The sequence below is a fragment of the Apis laboriosa genome, unplaced genomic scaffold (genome assembly GCF_014066325.1).
Source record: "Apis laboriosa isolate Shangri-la unplaced genomic scaffold, ASM1406632v1 scaffold16_cov148, whole genome shotgun sequence".
Lineage (NCBI taxonomy): Eukaryota > Metazoa > Arthropoda > Insecta > Hymenoptera > Apidae > Apis > Apis laboriosa.
Window position 1 is genome coordinate 4,709,473 of NW_025222129.1, and position 21,801 is coordinate 4,731,273.

Consider the following 21,801-nt stretch of genomic DNA (forward strand, 5'->3'; position numbering starts at 1 on the left):
TAAAAAAAAAAAAAAAAGGAAAGAAAAAAAAAAATAAAAAAAAATAGAAGATGAAAGAGAAGAAGAAATTCTATTGTAATTTCCACGATAACAAATAAGATCCATCAATAATATTCGAGAAGTTTGATTTTGTAGAGTGGACAGTGAACGGTAGAATGGGGAAGAAAAAAAAAAAAAAAGAGAGAATACACACGACAGAAAAAAAAAAAGTGTGGGTTTATTAAATCGCGAGGAAAGAGATATACGGTTAGCATATCAAACGTGTATTTTTGATGAGAACGTGTGTGAATGCGGTTTCTTTTTTCTCCGGCGAGAACGAACAGAGGCAAGCATCGTCCAATTTAGTATAATTGATTAGAGGAACGAGAAATCTACTTAACGGTTTTATTATTGGTATAAAAAATGGTTCCGTCGCGTCGTGAGCAAAGGCGACGTGCAAAGGATAATGGTATCGTTGGACACGTGTTGGATACGATTATCGTTGATGATATTCGATGTATCGTGATTGCACGTTCATTGAGAATAATTTTATTTCTTTGTGGTAGAAAAAAAAAAACGTGTACGAGAAACATGTGATGAATATCGTTCTTTGATGAATCAATTGTATCCATATGTATATTCTGAAAGAGATTATTAGATATTTAAAAGTATCTATATATGTATATGATTGTTTGTGTTAATTTATTTACGTATACGGCAACGAGTTATTTTGTTTTATCAAATTCAATATTTTTCACGCGTAGTTGTACCAGATGTGTAAATTGATTCGATGCCGTTTTTAAAAAAGGATTAAAATTTTATCAAGCGTCATTTATGTAAAATACATAGTTTTTTAAGTTATTTAAATTTAAAATAAATAAAGGCATCGAATTAAATTATACAAGGGAATTATGTAACAAGGGAAAATTTTTCATACATTTCATTGTTAATTTATCGTGTATAAATTTTCCAAAAATTCTATATTATTCGTCAAATAATTCTATATTATTAATCAAACGTATTCTAAAGTTACAGATTCTTCCTTTCATTATGCGTAGTTCAAATGAAAGGAAAAAAAAACTTACGATTAAAACTTACTTATAATTTCAATCAAATATGTATATATATATATTTATTTCATCTTTGTTTCATCGATTGTTTTCAATTTTATTGGAATAAATCGGTGAACGAATAAAAATGGACGTGTACTTGCAACGAAAAATGGAATGAACTTTATAGGTATCATTATACGTTGTACGTCGTAAAATGCTATCACTCTAAATATCCAGCTGATATATCCTGGACACACCGAAATAATAAGAAATGCTTCGACTCGATTCACAACGATCGATGTTGTTTGATTAAAAAGAGAGAAGAAGATACTAGGGCTGCGAATATCCGTGCGTGTCGTTTCAGATTTCGTGCAGAATTCTATTTCTCTCTCGTATATGTAGTATATAACGAATCTGTAAAGAAACGTGTATGGATTTTGGTTAATTATAACGCATCTACCGAGGCCGATGATAGGATACGTATAATGGCATGATCGATATTCGTTTACCTTGAAACAACAATCTCCAAGATGAATCTAAGACACCATTACTGAACGTTCAATCGAATAAACGTGTAAAATAATTGTTGATGATGATGAGTGAACATAGAACAAAGAGGGGAAATAAATCAAAGAATTCTTCAATAATAGAAATATTCCATTGGCTGTTTCATAAGATGTACTTGTGGTGTGGTTTCAAGGTATCAACAGACTTGGCTTGTAAAGATTAAGAAACGTTTTCATTATATTTATATTTTATAAGGATACGCGGGTTTCACACATATGCTCTGCAAATTTCTCTATGCATATATTTATTATCGTAGGCGTATATATATTACATACATATATATATATATATTATTTACATAATTAATTACGTGTATCTATTATTATAATAATTGTAATATAATTATTGTAATAGAATTGGGATGAAATAGCCGGATGGAATGCATAAGTATGATGAATCGCGTCAGGATCACCATGCGCGTCGTATCAATAATGAATTATTTACGTATTATCGATACGATGCAGGCAACATTGATTATGTGTATTTGTACCATTTATACGGGTCATTATTATTATTATTATTGCTATTATTATTATTATTATTATTATTGTTATTGTTATTATTATTATTATCATTATTATTATTATTATTTATTATTATTATTATTATTATTATTATTATTACTATTATCATTGCCATTATTTAATGATATACATATTCGCATATACATTTTGAATATTCGAACAGTAATGATACGGTCTGTCTTTAGAAGAACGCGTGAGATTTGTTTGCATTTGGAGCAGGGATATTTTTCACGTGATTCCATTGTAATCGTGCAAACACGATCAAGGAAGAGAGTTGCGGATAAGTTCGACAGCCCTAGAACGATAGAAATCAAAATCAATGGTCTCTCTTGTTTCTACGTGAAAATTTTAATGTTAACGTGTATAAAGCTTGTTTTTTTTTCTCTCTCTCTCGTGTAATTATCCATTATAAAAATGTTATATAACGTTCGATCGATTTTTTTTTAAATTACTTAAGAGGAAACTTCTTTGTTTTTAGATCGCATTGTAAACATTAGAACAAGAGTATATTGCGTTTCTTTATTCAAGATAATTTTTTTTTTTTTTTTAATACGTACGTAAGTGATTCGATAAAAATTCTTCACAGTTTTCTTATCTTACAATTACAAAGTTATCAACTTCGGATAATCATCGCTATGTTTGTGTCACGTTGATAATTTGAAGAAGAAGAAAAAAAACGATTATTTCTTGAATTAATTCTACTCTCGTAATTATCTCAAGTAGACGAATTTTTTTTTTTTTCAATTAAGAATAATTAATTTAATTTTAATACAGTAATGTGTACGAGAGAGATTAAATTACTAGATATCGTGGTTCGACGAATTTTCAATCATATCACATTACATTGCAAAATTTGCATTGCAACCACAAAAGAAGCACTGATCGTGATAAGATGACAAGCTGGATTCTTAAATTGACGAGGAGATGCGTTACCCTTAGCGATGTGTAGATTAAGCTACCTTAATCATTTATTAAAGAGTGGTCTATATAGTTTATCCGTATTCACCGACTATATCCGTAAAAAAAAGAGAAAAAAAAATAAAATGACTACGAGTGTGAAAGGCAGAGAGAGAGAGAGAGAGAGAGAGAGAGAGAGAAAGGGAGGGAGTGAAAGAGAAAGAGAGAAAGAAAATCGTCATCAGCTGATAAAAGAATGAAGAAAAATTATAATGTCGATCGATTTTGTTCTTAATAAAAAAAAAGGAAAGGAGGGGGGAGAGAGAACTTCGAAAACTCGGCCGCTTTTCTTCCTGCGTTTTTTTTCTTCGTAAGAGAAACCAAAAATGGAGGGGAAAAAAAAAAGAAGGATACATTTATCTATGTTAAGTTAACGACTAGATCTTAGAAACGAGAGTTATTTGTTCATAGTCCTATAAATACATATATATATATTATATATATATGAACAATGTTTTATGGATCATTATCATCTGAATAAAAAAAATACGTTAAGTCTTTTAATGGGCTCGATGATTGATTGAATACGATGATTTTTTTGACTCTTTCTGTACTCTGAACTGGAAAAATCAAATAAAATCACACGAGATCATCGAAATAATTTTTTAAGTTGTGCCAATATTTATATATATTAATTTCTTCATGACTAATTAGCAAACACAAACTGCAATTGCCGCTGATAAAATCAACCGATCCATCACGATTTCTTCAACCTCATCAATCTCGTACCTCTCAAGATAACACTTATCCTCATCCAAGCTTTAATCTTTATTTAAACCTTACTTGACAGACATTATTACAGATAACATTTCGATATCGTTCGATCAAAGAAGTAACGCGTAATAAGCTATTAATTAATCTCATAAGAAAGTAAAAAAAATATATATCAGAAGCTATCTTCCGAAAGGAATACAAATTCAAACAACCTCTCTTGTTTCTTTTCTTCGAATCTAACATCGATCGTCAAAGAGAAAAATAAAAATTTCCACATTTTTTACGAAACGATATACAATTATAAAAATAAAAATTCATGCCTTCAAAATTGTCTCCAAACCAATTACTCGAAAAAATCGAAATTAGAAAAAATAATCCAATCCAAAAATAGTTTGTGATTAGACTGGAAGGTCGCATCGATCACCTTTTGATTCCAAGAAACGTGAAGGCCCCAGATTTGGACACGGCCACGAGAGTGGCTCGTTATAGAAAAATTTCACGACCCAGTGCCCTCAGCCGTCGAAATGAGCTCTCGTCTGTGCTCGAGCCTGTTGGTAATGAGTCTGTTGTTTCTCCAATTAGACCGAACACGAGACCAGCCAGGGTAGGAATAAGAGAAAAGGAGCTTGGGCACGATACAAGGCCGGCTCTACGCGCTAAGTGTTCCACTTCAGCCCGACCAAATCCTTCAGCATCCGCCTCTCTTCTGTTTTCCCTTCAGGCCACTCTCGGTTTCGCGCAGTGGCCACCTAAAAACGCGGGAAAAAAACTGAAAGTGGATGCAGAAAGGGGGTTGTACACGACACCGAACAATGACTATTTCGTTTCACGGATGAAGAGCTAACAGGGAGAGAAACACGCGCTTTTAACCATGAATTTTTCATCTTTTAATCGTAAATGTAAACGTCGGTTCTCGACCGAATTTTTTCTTTCTTTTTCTTTTTATTTTTCTTTCTTTTTTCCTTTCTTCTCTTTTTTTTTTTTTTTTTTTTTTTTCTTTATGGGATCATAAGCGCATTGTGGGTCAACGAGAGACTTGAGAGAAACCTAAACGAGCAATTATTGTTATGGGAACACTGGATGCGGCTTTCCTGCCTTTCTTGCCTGGCTAGTGGCTTTTGTAGATTACGAGTAATTGGCAGCACTGTTGACTACGGTTCCTGTTCGCTCGAGTTGGTTTTGTACTACTGATTTCGCGGACTTAAACTTACTTAGCTTGGCCTGGCTCTTCGTATCTGGCTCTGGTATTATAGTATGGATTAGAAGAGTCGTTTTGATTGGTAGTAATCGGTAATTTTAATTTTGTATTAATCGAAATATCTCGAAATTGCGAAAGAATTGGAAATTTCATTCATGTGTCTAATTTAAATTTATCTGTCTTTCTATTTAAAAATAATTTTACATTTTGAATGAAATTTGAAAAAATGAAATACTTGAAATAAGCAATTTGTAATTCCTTAATTATATACTGTACAAAGGATAATGTAAAAAAAAAAAATCAATGAATTTAAATTTATCTTTCTTTTTATTTAAATTTGTATAATTCTGAATTTGAATAAAAATTTCAGTCGAATAAGTTTATAATGAAAAAATTACATTACACATTATCATCAATCGCATCGATTTTAATACAAAATGGAAATTATTATTTAAACTTCAATTTATCCTGAGATTTGTATTGCTCGTCGTGATACGAATAATCGATATAAAGGATTGGGCGATAGTTTGCTTGTTTATAACGCGATATGATCCAGATTATTACACGATTATTTAACGAGAAGCGTATTTCGAGGTGACGTATTGGTGAATCTGTTTGATAGCCTCGAACGTCTCGGTGCCCACAGCTTTGATCTCAGATGCAGGTAACAGAAATCCGTAATTTCCACCGGGTAATTCGAAAGTGTACGACAAATTGATTCCTGCTTTGCCCATAGCCCAATCATCGCTACCACCACCAGCCGGATCTGTTCAATTCGCGTGAAATTAATATTAAATTGTATTAAATTGAATGATATATAGAGGATCAAAAAAAATTTCTGAAAATATTACTCACACAGGTGATTAGCAGAGGTGCCATAAGTGTATTGGGTTTTACGAGATTTAGCGATTGCCTTTGCGCAACTGCTGGCAAGATTACGCTGGAAAACAATAATGGTAAAATAATATTTGCACTTAGTATTTATCATTATTTGTGGTAATATTGGAAATATTAACTTACCAATTCTGGTTCGTTAGGAGGTACTTGAGATGTGAAGCCCCAAGGATATAGGATGTACTTGGAAAAAATAATATTTTTAATATTTTATTATACTTTTTATAATTGTTAGAACGATGAAATAATTTTTCTCCGATTGTATAAATTTATGAATACAGAGCGAGCAGAGAGAGCCAGAGAGAATTAGTTACATTCGATTTTCCAATTCGATCGAAATGTCGAAGAAAAATTAAATCAACATTCTCTTTTGAATTCGTTTTCGATTAAAATTTAACCTTGGATTTACCTGGCCGTAAGAGTGGAAAGTGAGGTAAGCCTTGAACTGTCCCTTTCGTGCCAGAATAAAATCTCTCAGATGTTGATTCTCTACTTCGGAGAATGCTTTAGGGCCAGCATACGTTTCGCTGCATGGATTGTTAGACGCACCAATCTCTGAGAATAAATGGTTATTTTTATTTCAATTATTCATGTAATAACGAGATTAACTTTTCAAATCATGTTTGCACAAAATTAATGAGAAGATAATTATTCGATAAGGAGAAATGAAAATTATGTAATAAAATTGGCAAGAAAATAGAAAGTAAAATATAATTGAAATGATAATGATGTATTAGAATTTGATCAAAGAAGAATTTTAACTCGATGCGTGATAAACACAATATTAATAGTCAATAGTGAAATTAAGGGATTAATAATCGAAAAATTTGATTTGTAAATGGAAAGAAAAAATGTAGCTGGTTTCGTATAATGAGATAAAGCGAAAATTGCAACAGATGAAAACGAGCAATCATTCGAGGAGGATGGTACGATGAAGAATTTTTTTGAAACACACGCGTCGAATTTCCTCGCGAGAAAGTTTAATACGAGAAAGTGCTGCCACGAATTTTCAGCCAACTTTCAAATAGCGGGACGAATTAGAGGTATTTCAATTTAGCGACTCTTTCTATATATATATATAAACCATAGTGGGCGCATTTCACGAATTTATTTTCGGGTTGAAATTCGGCTAATGAGGAAAATTAAAAACTAAAATGAATCTCTGAAATAATTTCTCGATCCTGCTAATTGTTATTAACCAGGCAAAAATGCTTTTGGCTGGTGTTAATTTCTTTGAAATCGAAATGTAATCTGGCACTTGGATAAGATTTAGATTCGTGTCATTACCTTCTTTGTGATGAATGATCGATTTTAACGAAATAAAAAAAAAAAAAGAAGTAATAATCGATTCATAATATATATAATGTATTTTGTTCTTTTTTGAATTCTGAAATATCGAAAAAATTTTACAAAATTTTTCGTTCCTTCCTCTAAAAACAAGAAAACAATCAAAGATTGAATTGAATTCCGAAATTAATGGAATTTTCAATTTAATAAAGAATCAAGGATAATCATTTGCTTGCTCTAGTAAATTTAAAATCTTGCTCGATTTAACTTTGCTTTTTCTGTGAAACAGTTCTATGCTATTGTGATCATCTTCATCTGCTTTTTCCAATTCCGATTGTAAACCCGATACTCCAAAATCGTTTCGAGAAAATGAACGGTGAGGGATTGTTAGCTCGAGGAAATTCACGTCACGGAATAACTCGAGACATCTCAAAAGTCAACGTGTCAAATGAAGAGGACTAGAGAAGTAACGACCACGTCGGTAACGAGCAAGTTTTTGCCACGCTCAATCATAACTTCGGTGAAAATGGATGGACAATTGCTCTTCAAACGGAAGTTACAGAGAGAAATAGTCGACTGTGACGTAATACGGATTCCTGGCCATATTAGAAATGAATTTTCAAAATTTTTCATTTTTTTTTTTGTTTTTAAAGTAACAAGAATCATTTCGTTAATCGGAAAAATATACGAAATATTTCTTTTTTAGAAATATTAGAATCGAGCATGATGTATATCCTTATCGTACAAATATTAATTGACCTAATTCATCGAAAATTATCACTTGATAACGAGAAACGTACGATTATTTGAATTTGAGTTTTTAATCAATCGTTATACTGATCGATCAAATTATCAAATTATCAAGAGTTTGATCCTTCATTTATGATTTCTTGTAAGATATAATCTACGTTAAGAAATTTCGTATCGAGATAATATCAATAAACATAACGTGTTTTAAAATTTTTTAATCAAGGTAAGAATCATCCGATATATTTTACGATTCTATATATATATTTATCGATTTCAATTTTGTAAAAGCTCTTTGTATCTTTGACGTATCTTCGCCAAATATTTATAGTTAAAGTTTAAGCTGAAACGATAATACGAGTTTAAAAAATATCAGTCTGGATATTTTATTGTTTGATTTCCAAATTGTTTTATCTATAGTGAAAAATTCAATATGCGAAAAAAAAAAAAAGAAATTCTCTGTTAAGAATTATCTGTTTTACGAAAAATCATATGAAAAATAAAAATTAATTACAAGTAATAAACAAAAATTGATACTTACCCATCCATCCCATATCGTAATTTCGGTTTCCATCGACGCCTCTACAGGTCGAGCCTGAATTCGGGGATCTCGTTTTCCTCCACAATCGATTCTAAATTATATTTTACATTAAAATATCCTCGAGCAAAATTTAACACATTCAATGCGGATGACGTACGCACAAAGATTTTCTTGATCGTATTCATGAATTTTCTTTCAAAAAATTATGGAAAAATTAAAAAAGTATTTATCCAATATCCATTATATCCAATGCTTTTTTTTTTTCTCACAAATGTATTTAACACGAATGCGTTTGGATTTCCATGAATTCGTCGCGTCCTATTTTTTTATACTTACTTTTAAAAATTATTCACGCCGCATTAAATGTGTTAACGAAATAATCGAATTTATATATCAATTAATTTTCATTACCGCAGATTTGGTGTGCGTGAATTCGTAGCCATCGGGGTTTAAAACTGGTAGAACGTACCAGTCAACTTTGTTCAACAGATCTTTGTGACTAGACAGCATTAAATCCACCATGTAAAGGACTGTCGCGGGCGCGATCCATTCCCTGGCATGAATTCCACCGTCGATGAATATGGCGGGTTTATTCTTGCCACCGGTTGACAATTTTAAAACTTTCATCACTCGCCCCTCGTATGAATTACCTATGGTGATTAACGAGGCTACGTTACTGTACGCCTTTGTCAAATAGTCCAAGTATTCGTTTACCTGTAATTTCAACCGACGTATTTCTAATCAATTTTTTTTAAACGATGATATATTCTTTTTTTAAAAAAAAAAAAAAAAAAAAAAAGAAAAGCGAGATTTTTTTTCTCTTTAAATCTCTTTTAAAAATTTTCTCTTTCACTTGCCTCGTTATATTTGGGATAATAAGTGAAGCTCAATCGCCCGGAAGCGTAATCTTGAATTCTTGATTTCAGCCTGCGCTCCACTTCCTGCGTTATGTATTCCTCGGTCACTATTTCGTCGACATCCTCGATCATGACGGTGTAATCCATATTTTCCTCGTTGAGGAGTTGTTTGAACCATTCCACCTTGTCACCTGTCACTAGAACGTCAACCAAGTCGGAGGTGGTTCTCACAAAGTCGAATCCGGGCGTATCCATGAAATTTTTCAGGAAGGAAAATTGTTCGGGTGTCTGGTACGAAATGGAGATACTCTGCATTCTGTAAATTTTTCATTCTTTTGATTTATCAATAATGAATATAATTCATGTAATTGACTCGACAAAACAAAATCATTTTGAACGATATCATTTATTTTTCAGCCTTTTTTCTGCTTAAATTTAGAAATATTTCAAAGAATACAGAGAAGAGATAGATTTATTCGATAAAAATTGTAAAATTGTAAAAACTATACAAAGAATTAATATTTTGTTCAGAAATTGTTCTAAATAATTATGTTTTCCCGATTTTCTTGCGATTTGAAAATGATAATAAATAACGTGATCACGCGTAACGTGTTATCGAGGAAAAGAAAATATTATAAAGACAAAACGCACCCCCGTAAAGAAGGCAAAAATTCATTGTCGACGGCCAGTGCAGTCGCGACAAAAATTGTCGCGATCAAGAAGAAGACACGCATGTTGGCTACTTTCAATTAGAGATATCTCGCCACTTCTCGAGTTTTATATATCGTATCCTATCTGCGCAAACTAATCAACCATTTATATCATACGATATCGGATCGCTCTCGAAACGTCATCATATTTAACTGAAGAGATTCTGATCGCAAAAAGTATTCTCGAGAAATTGTTATTAAATCGCAGTAGAAAGCGAGATAAGACGAAAGAAATTTTTATCACAGCAGATAGTGTTAATTGAAATTTTAATTATAAAATGAATGATTTGAAAATTCATTTTGAATTTGAAAACGCTAGATAACGTTACGTGGTACATGATTTATTTTGTGACGATAAAAACGATGTATCGATAACGTTACATATATTATCTCTGATTAATTTGATATATATGTACAATATATCATTATAGAATTTTTATTTTATTAATTGGAACGATGAAATATTGTTTCGTTCATTATTTCTATAAGCTTAAGTTACTAATCTATTTAGATCAATTGATTAAAATAGTTTTAACTTTTACAAATTTTCTTCAAAAGCATAAAACTAGATCTCAATAAATCTCAATTTTTATTATATATAGCAACTTATTTCATACTCAAATTAATATAAACTCGAAGAAATAAATTAGAAGAAATAAATAATTAAAGTAATAGAAAAATCTAACTTAAATTTAAATGGTTTAACATTTGAACAAAATAACAATTTAATATTATCAATTTCATTCATCGAACTTTTAAATTTATTCCTATACCTTGATTAAAGTCTTGATCTAGATTAAGTAGACTATTAAAAATATGTAAGTATGTATTTCATATACAATTTATCAATAAATTAAATGATATAGAAATTAAATTATATCCGAATTAAAATATCATCTGTGATTTTGAATTAATTAAAAACTCATTATAGGATCAAATATAGATAATCAGAGTATAATAGCAGAAATAAATAATAAATAAATAACAAAAACGAATAGAAGATTAAATACAATAAGAATTGATCGATAACGCCATCTCTTAAGTATTAAAAATCATCAAAGAATCAACTTAAAAATACTCAAGAGATCACACAGAATCTCAATTTTTATTCTAATTTACCATTCCTTTAAAGAGATTTTTTTTAATTTTTTGATGGACAAAAATGGTTAAAATAAAAATATGTTGATTCCATAACAGTATAATTTTGTAAAAAACATAATTTATATATAAAATATATATAAAAATATATTGATTCTTTGTCACATATAAAAAAATTAATTTATATATAAATTATATAATATATAATATATATTTACATATTATTTTATATAAAAATCTATATAAATCATATAGATTTTTTTTTTACTTGTTTTATTATTCTTTTTTACTCTATTATTAAATATTATTATACAATTTATGATTAAATTTAAAAATTATAATAATATATTAATCTAATGTATTTTTTTTTTAATATGAATTAAATTTTTAAAATAGATTTCTGTCGGTAAGATAGACAACGATCATAAAGTTTCCGAAGACAACGCCATCTCGCGTTTGGATACCCGAAGCTTCGACTTGTTATTAGCATAGCAGAATGTGCAAGGAGGTATACGAACTCATAGACAAGAAAAGCAATAGTGTGCAAGAAGGACAGAGACTATCTCCCACCACTTATAAAACGCTACATGGAAAATTCATTAATTTCTCGTTTCCTACGCAAAATTTTTGCACTTTTAAGCTCTCATCTTGTAGCTAGAACTTCATGGAAGTTTCCCATATCAATTTTAATGTGAAATTCTTTTTAATTAATTATTTATTAACGATTAACGCGTTATACGTTTGAATACATCGAAGACGCCATATTGAATATTAATTAATTCCTCGTTTTCTACACACAATTTCTGTACTTTTAAGCTCTCATCTTGTAGCTAGAACTTCACGGAAGTTTCTCGTATCAATTTTAACGTGAAATTCTTTTTAATTAATTATTTATTAACGATTAACGCGTCATACGTTTTAATATATCGAAGTCGCAACATTAATAATTAATTAATTCTTCCTTTTCTACGCACAATTTCTGTACTTTTAAGCTCTCATCTTGTAGCTAGAACTTCACGGAAGTTTCTCGTATCAATTTTAACGTGAAATTCTTTTTAATTAATCATTTATTAACGATTAACGCGTCATACGTTTTAATATATCGAAATCGCAACATTAATAATTAATTAATTCTTCCTTTTCTACGCAAAATTTCTATACTTTTAAGTTTTTATCTTGTAATTAGAACTTTAAGCAAGCTTCTTATATCAATTTTAACGTAAAATTCCTTTTAATTCATTATTTATTAATGATTAATACATCATATAAAATCGTATAAAATTTTTTATTATAAGATTTATTTCTAAATATGATCATACGTATTAAATATTATTTCCTCTTCTAATTTCATGTACATATTTTATATATAATTTTACATAGAAATTAAATAAATAAATTGATAATTTATTATTAGATTACAAAATGGAAATTTGATTGAGACATAATATATAATAATTGTTAATAAATTATTAATTAAAAATAATTTTACGTTAAAATTGATATAAGAAACTTCTGTAGAGTTCTAGCTACAAGATGAGAGCTTAAAAGTACAGAAATTGTGCGTAGAAAAGGAAGAATTAATTAATTATTAATGTTGCGACTTCGATATATTAAAACGTATGACGGGTTAATCGTTAATAAATAATTAATCAAAAAGAATTTCACGTTAAAATTGATACGAGAAACTTCCGTGAAGTTCTAGCTACAAGATGAGAGCTTAAAAGTACAGAAATTGTGCGTAGAAAACGAGAAATTAATTAATTTTCAATATGGCGTCTTCGATATATTAACACGTATAACGCGTTAATCGTTAATAAATACTTAATTAAAAAGAATTTTATGTTAAAATTGATTTAAGAAACTTCCGTGAAGTTCTAGCAACAAGATGAATGCTTAAAAGTACAGAAATTATGCGTAAAAAACGAGGAATTAATTAATATTCAATATGGCGTCTTCAATGTATTAAAACGTATGATGCGTTAATCGTTAATAAATGATTATTTAAAAAGAATTTCACGTTAAAATTGATACGAGAAACTTCCGTGAAGTTCTAGCTACAAGATGAGAGCTTAAAAGTACAGAAATTGTGCGTAGAAAACGAGGAATTAATTAATATTCAATATGGCGTCTTCGATGTATTCAAACGTATAACGCGTTAATCGTTAATAAATAATTAATTAAAAAGAATTTCACGTTAAAATTGATATGAGAAACTTCCGTGAAGTTCTAGCTACAAGATGAGAGCTTAAAAGTACAGAAATTATGCGTAGGAAACGAGAAATTAATGAATTTTCCATGCAGCGTTTTATAAGTGGTGGGAGATAGTCTCTGTCCTTCTTGCACACTATTGCTTTTCTTGTCTATGAGTTCGTATACCTCCTTGCACATTCTGCTATGCTAATAACAAGTCGAAGCTTCGGGTATCCAAACGCGAGATGGCGTTGTCTTCGGAAACTTTATGATCGCTATCTAACTTATCGACAAAAAATTTTGTTAACAAATAGGATAGAATTTAAAAAACGTATTAGATTAATTTAAAAGTTATTTAAATAAGAATGTATGGTAATAATAATAATAATAATAGAAATATGGAAATCAATAATAAAAAAAAGAAAAAATATCTGTTTATATATATATTCTTTTAATTTGTATAAAATATGTATAAAAATATATGGATTTTTTAAGTTATAAAAAATCTAATTTATATATAAAAAATTATATAAATTTCTTGCAATATATTTTCTTTGATATCGTTGAACTGAACAATCTTACACTTTTATAATATGAAAATGTCTAAATATTTACTTTTTTTCTTTAGTCTGCTTATCGGATAATCCAAAATACGCTATAACTCCTAATTGAAGTTCATGTATCGCATCTGCTCTATTCAAAATCATACGCTTCGTTCGTTTTTTTCTTCTTTCCCTACAAGAGTATCAATTACATTGTTATAGCAGAACATGGATCGATATTTGGTGGATAATATATTCTGGATTATGTGATATTTTCAAGTACTTTCAATCGAACAGTGTTTATCAACTAAATTTTTCAATTCTTTTACATTTTTTTATTTCCATTATTTTATTTTATTGCATTTTATGTCTTCCTTTTTTTTCGTAAGACTTATTAAATTTTTAATATTCACAAATTCTTAATATCAATTATATAGTTTTTTCATCAATTCGAAGTTCAAAATTTAAATAAAAATATTCATAATTTTTATGATAATAAATTTTAGTATTTAATTTCCTTATTTAAAATTATGAAAATGCATAAAAATTGGAAACATTTTGTATTTTTTAAATATATATAGATGATATTATAAGAATATTATATAAAAAAAAAAAATTTAAGTTGAAAGTCACTGTATACTATATTGGACCGGCAAGATAGCATCGTGTGTTCAACTATGCGTTTAATTCGAAACCGAGCTTCAACAGCCACGAGTTGCTAAAATTTGGGGTGATCATAGTAGCATGTAATGGAGAGCCATATATAAAGAGGATTTTATTAAACAACCACAGTCGAAGTTTCGACATGAAGTCGGTTAGAAAACCGAAGGATTTTAGCATTGAAAGTATTTTATCAGACTCGTACATATTTTTTCAAAATAATCAATGTAAAGAATATTCTTTATCTAATGTATCAAAAACATATAAGATTGATTTTCAAAAAGAAAAATATGAAACGAATTTTATAACAAATTGTAATATTAATACTGTCGAAATAAATACAAAAAATAATTTTCAGTCGATTAAAAAAGATTCTATGTTGAATTTAACAAGACCATATGAAATTATGGAAAAAATGTATCTAAAAAATAGTGGGTGTAGAAATGATAAATTCAGTGAAAGCAATAGTGAATGTTTTAAACGAAAAAGTGAAATAAATATGGAAAAAAAATGTGAAACGAATTCCAAACAATATGATGAAAAAAAATATTATGCAAATTTATCAAATATCGAGAAAAATACAAAAGAATTAGAATGGCTTCGATATACAAGATATAAACCTCCAAAAGTTCCTAGAAAGTCAACAATTGGAAAAAATAGAAGAAAACCAAGTCTTCATCCTCGAATACCATTTTCATCATTTCAAATAAATTATCTTGAACAACAATTTCAAAATAGTGCTTATCTTTCAAAAAAAGATGTATTGAAGATATCAAATATTTTAAACCTTCTGCCTAATAGGGTATTTTTAATGTTTCATATATTAATCATTAATTTTTTTTAAACATTATTCTATCTTTAAATATCATAATTTTTTTTTAAGGAGAAAAATTAATTATAACTGCATATATTACAGGTGAAAATTTGGTTTCAAAATCGACGTGCCAAAGAACGACGTATATTTTGTACTAATATATAAAAAATATATAAAAATATATATACTTATTTTATGTAATAATATTATTATTTTTTCACTTCTTCATTTGGATTCAATTAATATAAATCTAAATTACTTATAAATTAATAAATAAATTAACCAATATTTTCATATATTGACTTTTATATTTATCTAGTTTCTAGAATTAATTCTTTGAAGGTTATTCAAGAGATGGCGCTGATAGTCAATTCTTATTTTCTTGGAGTATTTACTCTTCTTGTCTATAATTATTCATAACGCGTGACCATAAATGATGTATTTACAGGAGTCAATTATGTATACTTTTATTATATTTTTCTTTTTTAATACTACAATGTTTTAATTTTTAATATAAAAAATATAAATATTACATTTTCAATTTTATAATATATTTTCAGAATAGAAATAAATCTAATCTCGTTTTATAAAAACAACATTTTCTTTGTAATTGTAATTGTAATTTTCTTGTAATTAAGAAATATAATAATAGTATGAAAGTATCACAATAACTTGTTTTATAATAATTATATGAAATACAATATCTCATACATATCCACAAGATATTTTACAACAGAATACTTGTTACATTTATAATTTACAATTTTATATTAAAATTTAGTTTCAATTCCAACCATTATTAACGTTGCAATCTTATTCTCTTTCTATCGAACGGAATCGATAACATTGACAATGATAATAAAATGGTAAAAGCGCTCTTGAAATACAAGACAAAAAATGTATTGGGTGTTGAATCTATTCTATACTTTGTCTGTGATCTGTACTCGATCAGTAATTCAGAACATAGAATATACAAGTTCCTGTAAAATAGTGGATCTATTTTATATTTTGTTTATGATTCTACATAAATTTATTCAATTTTCTATCATTTTTAATTTTTCCCTCTAGATGTCTCTTCATTCGTCGAAGAAATTTAAGTCAATCAAGTCTATGTTTTAGTAGTCGCGCGGTAGTTTTCGAGGTGTATACATGCGCGGGTAATTTGTGCAATTACTCGAAAAATTGCCAATATTTTCACATTCGAAAATGCAACGTTCCGTTCAACAAGCAAATGGGGACAGCGTTCTCGCATCACCAAGGAAGAAACAACGTGTGTCAAACGCTACAACCAAAGTTACTGTTGTTCTTGGAGCGCAATGGGGCGATGAGGGTAAAGGCAAGGTCGTCGATATGCTTGCTATGGATGCTGACGTCGTCTGCAGGTGTCAGGTGAGTTCGCCATTTTTTCATTTTCGTTTTCTTTTTTCAGAATTTTTTTATAATATACATTTAAATTATATTTAAAATTACAAGATTTATTATATTATAGTAAAATGTTAATTCATTAATTTATTTTCCATTTTTATTATTTTATTTTAAATAGTAGCAATCATTCTTTCTCTCTCTCTTCTTTCCCTCCTTATTTTTTTATATACATATATGTCACGTGACTATAAATGTTTCTTTTCTTATTTTAATAAATTAAAAATTTATATGTTTTTATAATTTAATTTAAATATTGAAAAGAGTATAATTTTTTAGGAATACAAATTTGAAATTAATTTATATACATTACGTATTTCTCATTTTTATAACAAGTTTATTCTATATTTATCAAAATTTTATATTATATTATTTTTTTCACAATAATAAAAATCTCTATTTTTTTTCTATTTTTTAACTTTATTTATTTATTTATTTATTTATTTATTTATTTATTTATGTACACAGAAATTTATTTTATTCTAAAATTCAAAAAGATATTTTTCAATTTTTTTTAAAACTTGTCTATTTTGATTGACTTGAAGTCAAATAATTTTAATCTTAAACTGTTAGCATATAGATTTATATGATATATAAGCATAAAAATCAATATATACATAAAAGTATAAATACATGTATAAAAATATATGTTATAATATTATTACATAACGCACGAAGCTATTTCAATTGGCATTGAAATTTTAAAACTGATACATATAATATAATATTAAAGAGATAGAATATCATATTTTTTCAAATATATGTGAAAATTTTAATTCAAATATATTATTTTTATGAATATAAATATAATTATAAAATGATTATGATTTAAATATTACTATTCCATTTCTTTTTCTTGATAGGTTAGACTACATTTTTAGAAACTAATATTAAATTACATGATTTTATTTGATAAATATTGTATTACAACAAAGCATAAATTTAAAACTTGAATATGAACGTATATATATATGTGTGTGTATTACGTTTACAAAACATTTATAAAATTATTAGAAAGCTTCCATACAAATATTTTTAGCTTTCATAATATTATTATTATTTTACTTACATTATATATTCTATATAATTCTATAATTATGATAATAATTTTTTTATTTTTGTATTTTATGCATTTCATTTTATTTACATATCATTTTTTTTATATTTTATTATATTGATTAAAGTTTAATTAGTTTTAATTTAGTAATTTAATACTTGTCACATTCCATTATATTGTTTTTATAATCACCTATTTATCATTTTTATAGAAATATATTTATTTATTTAAATTATTTTTTTTATTATATATGTTGTTCGTATAGTATATATATAAGTATATATATAATAATTAGCATGATTCATTAAATTTAATTTGCATTTTCAGGATTGTTTATAATCTATAATAATAATAATTTTTCCATCTTTGAATTTAATGAATAACTTTTCCATCATTAAATTTACAATTAAATTTATAAATTAATTGCAATTTACTACATTATTTATTTTTCGCAATTTAATCCATTGAAATTTTATTTTTTTTTAACAATAATTTTAATAAATCTATATCAATATATATAATTAGCATCATATGAAATAATTAAAAATTAAATATAATTAATTATTATTTATTAAAAAGTATTTATAAATATCAAAATTACGCGATAGGTTAATTTTAATATTCTATACGATTTTTCAATTTTGCAAAAAAATTAATGTAAATATAAAAAATATAAAATTTATTCATATTAAATAGACAACATGTAATAGTAATAACAATGACAATAAATATTTCGAAAATACTTTTCATAATGAACTCAAAACCATCTTATGGTGCTAATCTCTTTTATCGCTATATAATCTCTTTTATCGTATCATAAATTATATAAATTCAACAAATATTTTAAAAACAACAAGCTAAACATATTTCATTCACATAATATCAAATTTATACTATAAAATTAGTAATAATCGTGTCTTAATAATATTTTTAAATAGTAGATATAAATATAATATAGATATAAATATGTACTATAAATATATGTACATGACATAATGTATATGACATACAATATTCAATTTCTCAATGATGTATATCGGTTAATATTAACATAAGCGATATTTTATTTTTTAAATCATTAAAATTTAACTTTTGTAAAACCTTATTTTTTTTATTTATATCACAACAAAGTAAATCAAAATTTTTTCATTAAAAATCTATAAAAGTAAAATATCGATATATATAATATTATCTTCTTGTAATTTTTTATTTTATTTCAAAATCATCATATATATATTTACATTATAATATTTTTTTCAGAATTTCTCTTTTTTTTAATAACAAAATAAAATTCTAAAAAAGACTGAAATCAAATAATTGAAGAACCAAAAAATAATTTGGCTTCCAAAAATGAAAAGATTTTTAATTCAATATTTTCTGGAAGAAGTTTTATTGCAATTAGTTAATTTTAAATTATATTTTCAATATTTGATATTTTTAGTAATCAAAATAATTATTTTTTAAAAGTTAAATTAATAATCATTTTTACAAAAAGATATTTTATTTGATAACTACATACATATTTGTAAACTAAAGATGGAAACATTGATCTTAACACGTTCATTGTCCCGTATATCATCACATGTGATGTTGATATGACTATGGATGATGCCAATTGGCATTGCCATTTTATTTCATTTTTTGTTTCATAATATTCGACTTGCACGTCATAAAAAGAACACGTGTTATATAGATATATGCTGAAAGATAGATTTAGCACAAGTATTACTCATAGCCGTTTTTAATTTGCAGTTTCATTTATTTTCAACATTTATCTTACATCTATTCCAACATAGATAGAATAAAAAAATATTCATAAAAATATTCAATTTCGTTAATAAATATAATCTTTAAGTAACACGTTTCTTAAAGATAAAAGACATTTTTGAACGAGATATTTTAACGTATTACTAACAATATTATTCATTCTGATCATTTCTGACAAAACGTTTCAACAATCGTAGATGTCGTAAACTGCGGAGTCAATTACACAGTTAACAGAGGAAAATTACGCAACCTTGTCAAGATTTATTCAAAGTCTTGCGTATAACATTCGTTTAAAATTACGTTTAATTTTGGAGTAATAAAAAATAATCTTCAACAAATAATAATTATTGTTTTACCATTAAAATTTTTGAAATTTCTGATAGCAAAATTCCATTTTCATTTCTGCTTAGTAATAATTGTTAAATAAAATAATAATTAACATATAAAATTTGTATAATTATCTTTAATAATTTATTAAAGTCTCTCTCAAAATTCAATATGAAAAAATTAAAACATAATATTAACTAGAATATTTTTCACGGAAATTATATATAAAAAAAATCATTTTATATCTCACTAATATATTAAATATTATTAATTTTGTATTTAATTTAATTTGTATTGACATTATTATTATTTATTATTTATTTTTATATATACATTTTTTGTTTTCTATTTGTAATTTATATCATTTATAAAGATAAAGGTAAAACTAAATATATATTTTTATATTCTATAAAGATATAAAGAGACCATTGAATAACGAGCACTTTGCATTTTTTAAATATATGCCTTCTACAACAGTAATACACTGTACAGAATATTATTGAATTATATGGAAAAATTTTCGTTTTGGAAAAAAAAATTCTTCTGATTCTTCCTTCACAATTATTATTTGGAAATAATTGATATTTAAATAATTTTAATCAGTTTTTTCTTTTGTCTGAAATAAAATGTTAAAAATGTTAAAAAAAAAGAAATAAAATAAAAGTAAAGAAAAATAAAAAAAATAGTACCTATGTTGGAGCAAAAGAAGAATTTTAATTTTGCAGGGAGGAAGCAATGCCGGGCATACTGTAGTAGTAGATGGTGCGGAGTTCCATTTTCATCTTCTGCCCAGTGGAATAATCAATCCTAGATGTACATCGGTTATAGGTAATTATTTTTCGATTATGTGATGGCTCTTAATAAAGTTTCAAAACGGAATGACTGAACATAAAAAAAATAAAGTAAAATTAAATATCCATGTGTTTGGAATATGAAAGTGCACGTTTATATATGAAATAATAATATAAAGTAATGGTCTCTAACTTAAATATATTATATTCAATTTAAATGCCTGTAATTATTATTTATTTTCGTAACTATCAATTTTCTTAACGAAAGGATTTATCGTACATAAATAATTTTAGTTAATGGAGGATTTATTTAATTTCTTTTTGAATTGTTATTTATAAAGATTTCAATGTCAAATAATATAGAATATAGAAAATATATTTTAAAATTGATTTCATTGCATTTGAAAAATATTTTTTTAAAATCATTTATCTTTTCCTAATGGAATTTTTTTAACTAGCTTATAAATATAGCTTTATTTAATTGCGTGAAAATCTCTATCTATATTTATTATGATAAAATTAATATATATATTAATATATATTATATTACTCAAGATACAGCAATATTTATGATTATTATATATTAACATTTAATCATACCATCTTAATTTATTACCTCTAAATTTATTACCTTGTATATGAAAGGATTATTTATTTATTATAATTCTTTCGTAATAAATGTGATTGTGACATTAATTAATGGAACTGTCTGTGATGTTAGTATTTTAAGATTGAAAAACATTTTTTTTTTTTTTTTTTAAGATAAAAAAACAGAGAAGAACGTTTTCTTTTCTTTTATTATTTAATTTAATTATAAAATTTTATTTAATATTTGATAAAATAAAATATTATTAGGATAGATCTCAAAAAAATATTGAATTTAAATTGATTTTATTGTTTATAAATATTTGATATTTAAACATAATTTATACATTTATTAATTGTAAACTGATAATTCATTTTATATCATTTTATTATCAAAAAAATTTTTTTTTTGATATCTATATTATTTTTGATTAATATCTTTTTACTACTTTTAAATTTTATTGCTAATTCTAATATTCCATTTTTTTTTTTTTTTTTTTTTTTTTTTTTTTTTTTTTTTT

The 21,801-nt window shown here is 26.3% G+C and overlaps 2 protein-coding genes across 2 annotated transcripts in view; one reads left to right on the forward strand and one right to left on the reverse strand.

Moving 5' to 3' along the window:
• Positions 1 to 5,299: 5,299 nt before the first annotated feature.
• LOC122710957 (carboxypeptidase B-like) lies at positions 5,300 to 10,128 on the reverse strand. The gene is made up of 8 exons (XM_043929230.1): positions 9,969 to 10,128; positions 9,318 to 9,633; positions 8,872 to 9,174; positions 8,461 to 8,551; positions 6,295 to 6,440; positions 6,012 to 6,068; positions 5,847 to 5,931; positions 5,300 to 5,757 (listed from the first exon to the last, which is right to left on the reverse strand). Exons 1-8 carry the CDS (start codon positions 10,049 to 10,051, stop codon positions 5,564 to 5,566), a joined length of 1,275 nt encoding a protein of 424 aa, XP_043785165.1. The 5' UTR covers positions 10,052 to 10,128; the 3' UTR covers positions 5,300 to 5,563.
• Positions 10,129 to 16,459: 6,331 nt separating this feature from the next.
• LOC122711285 (adenylosuccinate synthetase) overlaps positions 16,460 to 21,801 on the forward strand; it is a 7,594-nt gene continuing 2,252 nt past the window's right edge. The window contains exons 1-2 of the mRNA XM_043929884.1: positions 16,460 to 16,720; positions 20,630 to 20,732. Coding sequence (XP_043785819.1) covers positions 16,538 to 16,720; positions 20,630 to 20,732 — 286 coding nt within the window. The 5' untranslated portion in view covers positions 16,460 to 16,537. The remainder of the gene's footprint in view (positions 16,721 to 20,629; positions 20,733 to 21,801) is intronic.